Raw genomic sequence first — 7500 nt, 5'->3', positions numbered from 1 at the left:
CCTCCTCTCTCCTCCCTCTCTCTCCCCCCCCCTCCCTCTCTCTCCTCCCTCCTCTCTCCTCCCTACTCGCACCTCACTCCCCTCCCTCCTCTCGCCTGCCTCCTCTCTCCTCCCTCTCTCTCCTCCCTCCTCTCTCTCCCTCCTCCCTCTCCTCTCTCCTCCCTCCTCCCTCTCCTCCCTCCTCCCTCTCCTCTCTCCTCTCTCCTCTCTCCTCTCTCCTCCCTCTCCTCCCTCCTCCCTCCTCCCTCTCCTCCCTCCTCCCTCCTCTCTCCTCTCTCCTCTCCCCTCCCTCTCTCCTCTCTCCTCTCCTCCCTCCTCTCTCCTCTCCTCCCTCCTCTCCTCCCTCCTCCCTCTCCTCTCTCCTCCTCCTCTCCTCCCTCCTCCTCCCTCCTCCCTCTCCTCTCTCCTCTCTCCTCTCTCCTCCTCTCCTCCCTCTCCTCCCTCCTCTCTCCTCTCCTCCCTCCTCTCCTCCCTCCTCCCTCCTCTCCTCCCTCTCCTCCCTCCTCCTCCCTCCTCCTCCTCTCTCCTCTCCTCCTCCCCCCTCCTCCTCCCCTCTCCTCCCTCCTCGTTCCCTCCCTCCTCTCCTCCTCCCCCCTCTCCTCCCCTCTCCTCCCTCCTCGTTCCCTCCCTCCTCTCTCCTCTCCTCCCTCCTCCCTCCTCTCCTCTCTCCTCTCTCCTCTCTCCTCTCCTCCCTCCTCTCTCCTCTCCTCCCTCCTCTCCTCCCTCTCCTCCCTCCTCCCTCCTCTCCTCTCCTCTCCTCCCTCCTCCTCCCTCCTCCTCCTCTCTCCTCTCTCCTCTCCTCCTCCCCCCTCCTCGTTCCCTCCCTCCTCTCCTCCTCCCCCCTCTCCTCCCCTCCTCCTCCTCTTCCCTCCCTCCTCCTCTCTCCTCTCCTCTCCTCTCCTCCTCCTCCTCCTCCCTCCTCTCTCTCCCTCCCTCCTCTCCCTCCCTCCTCTCCTCCTCTCCTCCTCCCTCCTCTCCTCCTCCCCCCTCCTCCTCTCCTCCTCCTCTCTCCTCCTCCTCTCCTCCTCCCCCCTCTCCTCCCTCTCTCCTCCTCTCCCTCTCTCTCCCCTCCTCCTCTCCTCCTCTCCCCTCCCTCCTCCCTCCTCTCCTCCCTCCTCCCTCCTCTCCTCTCCTCTCCTCTCCAGAATGACGTAGGAGGGAAGAGGAGTCTGATAAACCGCTGGACCACCTTCCTCAAAGCCAGACTGGTGTGTTCTGTTCCCGGTCCGTCTGGAGTCGACACTCAGTTTGATGAGCTCGGTAACACTTCCCTCCTTATCCTTCCTTCCTTCCTTCCTTTCTTCCCTCATTATCCTTCCTTCCTTCCTTCCTTTCTTCCCTCCTTATCCTTCCTTCCTTCCTTCCCTCCTCGTTTCCTCATTTAACTCCTATTGACTTGATCCTGCTGCCTGGACCACAAACTCCTTGCCGAAGTCGGGGGCAGTAAGGGGCAGTAAGGTGACCATGTCACCAGAGGATGAACCGCCGGTAATAATTAGCAAGGCCTAAAAAGGATCTCACCTGCTTCTTGGTCAATGGTTTGGGTCAGTCTTGAATGCCACAGAGTGTTGCCTCCTGGAGTTTGACAAGGCCCCGCCCGATAGTATACCCCAAGTAGTTTGTCTCCCCGAAGGCCAGCTTACATTTCTTGGGGTTCGCCATCAAGCCTGCCTGTCGGAGGGACTCCAGGACCTTCTGCACTCGCGGTAAGTGGCTTTCCCAGTGTGGGCTCTGAATCACAACATCATACAAATAGGCCGATGCATACTCTTGATGGGGTTTGAGTACCCGATTCATCAAGCGCTGGAACTGGGAGCTCATACTGCCAAAGGCCTCCAGGGGTGGCAAAGGCCGTCTTCTCCTTTGATCCTGCAGACAAGGGCACCTGCCAATATCCCTTTGTGAGGTCCGGTGCATGGCCCAGGCTTTCAATCAGCTCGTCAACACGAGGCATGAGATAGGCATCGAATTCAGACACTTTTCGAAAATCATTACAGAAACGCACTGATTTGGCCAGGACGATGGGGCTTGGTCCTCAATCACATTCAACTTCAACATCTTCCTTACCTCCTTGTCAATCAGCCTCTTGCAGGCCTCTAGCACCCGATACGGCCTTTGGTTCACCGTTCTTCCTGGCTGGCTGCGTAGCTCATGTTCCACCAGGTGGGTGCAGCCTGGGAGTGATGGAAAGACATCCTGATTGCCCTCCACAAGCTCCTTTGCCTGCTGCAGCTGGTGCGGAGAGAGGTCCGGGCCAAACTGCACTTCGTCCCGGGCAGGTTCTCTCGACTCTCTGGGGGAAGACAATTGAACAATGCCTCTCGATCATGCCATTTCTTTAAGAGGTTAATATGGTAGATTTGCTCACCTTTCCTCTTCCCTGGTTGCCATACTTCATAATTGACTTCCCCAACCTTTTCAACTTCATACCATCCCTAGCCAAGAACTTACATTCCACAGGGGGCACCAGAACTAGGACTCTGTCTCCTGGGTTGAATTCTCTGGGTTGGGCTGCTCGTTTGTAAGCTGCCCTCTGATCCCTCTGATCCCTCTGATCCCTCTGATCCTTCTCCATGTGCTCCTTCACAATGGGAAAAACAGCTGCCATCCTGTCTCTCACCATCCCCACATGTTCAATCAGTACGATGGGGACAGGGCTGCTCCTCCCAAGTCTCCTTGGCTATGTCTAGAAGGCCCGTGGGTTTGTGAGAATACAATCCTCCTGCTGTCTGATATATATTAACTCCTCCATGTTCCTCCTCCATGAGGAGCACAGACTCAATGACTCTAACTTTGTTCTTCTAGAGGACGTCTTTGTTCTGGAGATGAAGGACCCGCAGAACCCGATGGTCTACGGCGTCTTCAGCACGTCCAGGTGAGATCTCCTCCTCCTCCTTCTGCAACCTTATAGCTGGAGGATCCTCCTCCACCTCCTCCCGCAACCTTCTTATTGCTGGTAGCTCCTCCTCTTGCAACCTTCTTATCGCTGGTAGCTCCTCCTCTTCCTCCTGCAACCTTCTTATTGCTGGTAGCTCCTCTTCTTCCTCCTGCAACCTTCTTATTGCTGGTAGCTCCTCTTCTTCCTCCTGCAACCTTCTTATTGCTGGTAGCTCCTCTTCTTCCTCCTGCAACCTTCTTATTGCTGGTAGCTCCTCTTCTTCCTCCTGCAACCTTCTTATTGCTGGTAGCTCCTCTTCTTCCTCCTGCAACCTTCTTATTGCTGGTAGCTCCTCTTCTTCCTCCTGCAACCTTCTTATTGCTGGTAGCTCCTCCTCTTCTTTCTGCAACCTTCTTATTGCTGGTAGCTCCTCCTCTTCTTTCTGCAACCTTCTTATTGCTGGTAGCTCCTCCTCTTCCTCCTGCAACCTTCTTATTGCTGGTAGCTCCTCCTCTTCTTTCTGCAACCTTATAGCTGGAGGCTCCTCCTCTTCCTCCTGCAACCTTCTTATTGCTGGTAGCTCCTCCTCTTCCTGTTGCAACCTTCTTATCGCTGGTAGCTCCTCCTCTTCCTCCTGCAACCTTCTTATTGCTGGTAGCTCCTCCTCTTCCTCCTGCAACCTTATAGCTGGAGGCTCCTCCTCTTCCTCCTGCAACCTTATAGCTGGAGGCTCCTCCTCTTCCTCCTGCAACTTTCTTATAGCTGTCAGAGGTCAGCTGGTGGGTGTCAGGGTCAAAGGTGAAGAGGCCCAGCTGGTTGTGTTATTGTAACCCTGATGTAATAAAACACTTCCACATCTCCTCCCTTTGCACATCCTCTCCTCCTCTCCTCCTCCTCCTCCTCTCCTCCTCTCCTCCTCTCCTCCTCCTCCTCCTCTCCTCTCTCCTCCTCTCCTCCTCTAGCTCTATATTTACGGGTTCGGCGGTGTGTGTGTACTCGATGGCGTCGATCCGAGCTGCTTTCAACGGGCCGTTCGCCCATAAAGAAGGACCCGACCACCGCTGGGTGGAGTTCAAAGGTCGCATCCCCTACCCGAGACCCGGCACCGTGAGTCCAGAACCTCCGTCACAAAGAGGAATGAAAGAGGAGAGTACCAGGTGGTGTACCAGGTGGTGTAACCTTGTCCCACGTCCTCTCCAGTGTCCCAGTGAGACCTACGACGCCCTCCACAAGTCCACTCAGGACTTCCCTGACGAGGTGGTGAGCTTCATGCGGCAGCACCAGCTGATGTGGGAGCCCGTCCTGCCTCTGGGGGGGCGGCCCGTCCTGACCCGGGTCAACGCGCCCTACATGCTGAAGAGGGTCGTGGTGGACAGGGTGGACGCAGAGGACGGCCCGTACGATGTGTTACACCTGGGCACGGGTGAGGGGGAAAGGGGGTGAGGGGGGGGGATCCAAAAGAATGTTCTCGATCATCCAACAATCTCAATGGTATCGTTTAGACACTGTGTGTGTGTGTGTGTGTGTGTGTGTGTGTGTGTGTGTTTGATGGATTGCTGACAAGCCGAGGGGCCAGAAGTCCATACCTCTCATCCTGTATATCATATATATATAATATAACATTTAATCTATATATATTTTATATATATATATATACATATTTTAAAATATATATGTATATATATAAATATATACTATATATATATATATTATATATATATATATATATATATATATATATATATATATTTATAAATATAAAGGTTGCTCTGAGGTTGTATAATTGTGGCTTCCTATTTCAGTTTTAATCACATTTCATTCCCGTTAATGCTTCTGTTGGAACTCTACATGGGTCTTTAAATCAATTATTAATAATATAACTATGTATACCAACGAACTGGCGTATTATTAAATCATGAATTTATAAAGAATATAAACATATACGAACAATAGAATAACAAATGTTAATAGTGTATATAATAGTAATAAAGGTGTTTAAACAGACCAGTGATCCGGATCGACCGATGCAGCTTCAGAGATTCCTGATCTTCACAAACAAGCTGTCAAAATGCTGCTTCAGACCAGGTCCTCCCAAAGAAAGTAGATTCCAGGTGCAGGTTCTTGTGACCTGGAGGTCTACTGCAGGGCTCTGGTCTCCAGTGTTGGACTGCAGAGCATCTGATCCTCCAGCTCCTAAATATGAAGTCAGACCTTCTGGTGACCTTCACGCTGGAGAATTCATAGAAACATAGAAACACACTCTTTAATTTTATTAAAGTATTTCTGTTGCCTGCTAACGATTTAGTAAAGTAACGAGGAAGCTTGATTCACCCTGAACGTGCACTTTAAACAATGTTATTTCTACTGTATTTGTCCGTCTTATTACAGCAGAATTACTGTGTTTACGGTCAGCAGCTCAAATAATGAAATACGGTCAAATTCTGTAAACAGCCGGACGGAGTCCAGAAGACGTCCTGTAAATAAGAAACGTTAAATCACAATGTTTGTTTTAAACGCTGGAGTTCAAACAAGGGACGGACATGCAGCTTTAGTCCATGTAGGGTCACACCTACACACACAGACACACACACACACACACACACAGACACACGCACACACACACACACACGTAATGTTCTCAGCCTGGTACTCACATTTAGCTGTAAACACACACACAGGAAGATTCCCACAGAGAGTTTGTGATGTTTGTTTCCTGGGAGCATCCTGACATTGTGTGTGTGTGTGTGTGTGTCTGTGTGTGTGTGTCTGTGTGTGTGTGTGTCTGTGTGTGTGTGTCTGTGTGTGTGTGTGTCTGTGTGTGTGTGTCTGTGTGTGTGTGTGTGTGTCTGTGTGTGTGTGTGTGTGTCTGTGTGTGTGTGTGTGTCTGTGTGTGTGTGTCTGTGTGTGTGTGTGTGTGTCTGTGTGTGTGTGTGTGTGTGTGTCTGTGTGTGTGTGTCTGTGTGTGTGTGTGTGTGTCTGTGTGTGTGTGTCTGTGTGTGTGTGTCTGTGTGTGTGTGTGTGTGTGTGTGTGTGTCTGTGTGTGTCTGTGTGTGTGTGTGTCTGTGTGTGTGTGTGTGTGTGTGTGTGTCTGTGTGTGTGTGTGTCTGTGTGTGTGTGTGTGTGTGTGTCTGTGTGTGTGTGTGTCTGTGTGTGTGTGTGTGTGTGTGTGTGTGTGTGTCTGTGTGTGTCTGTGTGTGTATGTGTGTGTGTGTGTGTGTGTGTGTGTGTGTGTGTGTGTCAGATGACGGGAAGGTGGTGAAGGTGGTCTCCGTGGTCAGAGACAGCCTCATCCCGGAGGAGCTCATCCTGGAGGAGTTGACCGTCTTCCAGGTGAGAGAGAAGTTTATGAAATATGTCTTAAAATCACAAAATCTGCTTCCGAAGTTTTTAAAATGTGTAAAAACATAAAGTGTTTTAAATAGAAAACTAAATATATTCCAGCTGTAATTTGATAATACTCCTTTTGGGGCGAATATTCCTTTAAACTCAGTCGTCAGTAGAAGATGAAGGAGGAGGAGGAGGAGGAGGAGGAGGAGGAGGAGGAGGAGGAGGAGGAGGAGGAGGAGGAGGAGGTGGTGCTGTGTGCTTTTTGTGTGGCAGAATGAACACACAAACGCACACCTGTCTGCAGGTGTCGCACACAGACGCTGTTCTCCGGTTATTAAATCATCTGAAACATGATCGATATTGTTCTGCTTCAACGAATAAAAACACGTTTCTAGATTCATACATTTCACTTTTTGTCCTCCAGAGTCCAACTCCCATCCTGAGCATGAAGCTGTCCACCAAGAGGGTAGGTCTGTCTGCCTGTCTGTGTGTCTACCTGTCTGCCTGTCTGTGTGTCTGTCTGTCTGTCTGCCTGTCTGTGTCTCTGTCTGTGTGTCTACCTGTCTGCCTGTCTGTGTCTCTGTCTGTGTGTCTGTCTGTCTGCCTGTCTGTGTCTCTGTCTGTGTGTCTGTCTGTCTGCCTGTCTGTGTCTCTGTCTGTGTGTCTACCTGTCTGCCTGTCTGTGTCTCTGTCTGTGTGTCTACCTGTCTGCCTGTCTGTGTCTCTGTCTGTGTGTCTACCTGTCTGCCTGTCTGTGTCTCTGTCTGTGTGTCTACCTGTCTGCCTGTCTGTGTCTCTGTCTGTGTGTCTGTCTGTCTGCCTGTCTGTGTCTCTGTCTGTGTGTCTGTCTGTCTGCCTGTCTGTGTCTCTGTCTGTGTGTCTACCTGTCTGCCTGTCTGTGTCTCTGTCTGTGTGTCTGTCTGTCTGCCTGTCTGTGTCTCTGTCTGTGTGTCTGTCTGTCTGCCTGTCTGTGTCTCTGTCTGTGTGTCTACCTGTCTGCCTGTCTTATATAATGAAGGTACCTTCTGTCTCCACAGCAACAGCTGTACGTGTCCAGTGAGCTCGGCTTGGTCCAGCTGGGGCTCCAGAGATGTGAGCTGTACGGGGCCGACTGTGCCGAGTGCTGCCTGGCCAGAGACCCCTACTGCTCCTGGGACGGCCAGACCTGCTCCAGATACTTCCCCACCAGCAAGAGGTGCTGATGCATAGATGGATGACCACAGCATCCCATAATAATCAGGACAGAAAACAAGTCCAGCTTCTTCTGGTTGTATAGCAGTCTATGCTTCATGTGT

At 51.3% G+C, this 7500-nt stretch overlaps 1 protein-coding gene across 2 annotated transcripts in view; it reads left to right on the top strand.

Moving 5' to 3' along the window:
* Positions 1–7500, top strand: part of si:dkey-49n23.1 (semaphorin-3D) — a 69478-nt gene that overhangs the window by 54550 nt on the left and 7428 nt on the right. For both annotated transcript variants that reach the window (XM_034532426.1, XM_034532427.1), the window contains exons 9-15: positions 1146–1260; positions 2806–2875; positions 3841–3985; positions 4079–4301; positions 6120–6208; positions 6630–6671; positions 7243–7400. In XM_034532426.1, the coding sequence (XP_034388317.1) occupies positions 1146–1260; positions 2806–2875; positions 3841–3985; positions 4079–4301; positions 6120–6208; positions 6630–6671; positions 7243–7400 (842 nt within the window). The remainder of the gene's footprint in view (positions 1–1145; positions 1261–2805; positions 2876–3840; positions 3986–4078; positions 4302–6119; positions 6209–6629; positions 6672–7242; positions 7401–7500) is intronic.

The sequence above is a fragment of the Cyclopterus lumpus genome, chromosome 5 (assembly GCF_009769545.1).
Source record: "Cyclopterus lumpus isolate fCycLum1 chromosome 5, fCycLum1.pri, whole genome shotgun sequence".
Classification (NCBI taxonomy): Eukaryota; Metazoa; Chordata; class Actinopteri; order Perciformes; family Cyclopteridae; genus Cyclopterus; species Cyclopterus lumpus.
Note: the sequence above shows the minus strand (reverse complement) of the source record. Positions and strands in the feature narration are given on the sequence as shown.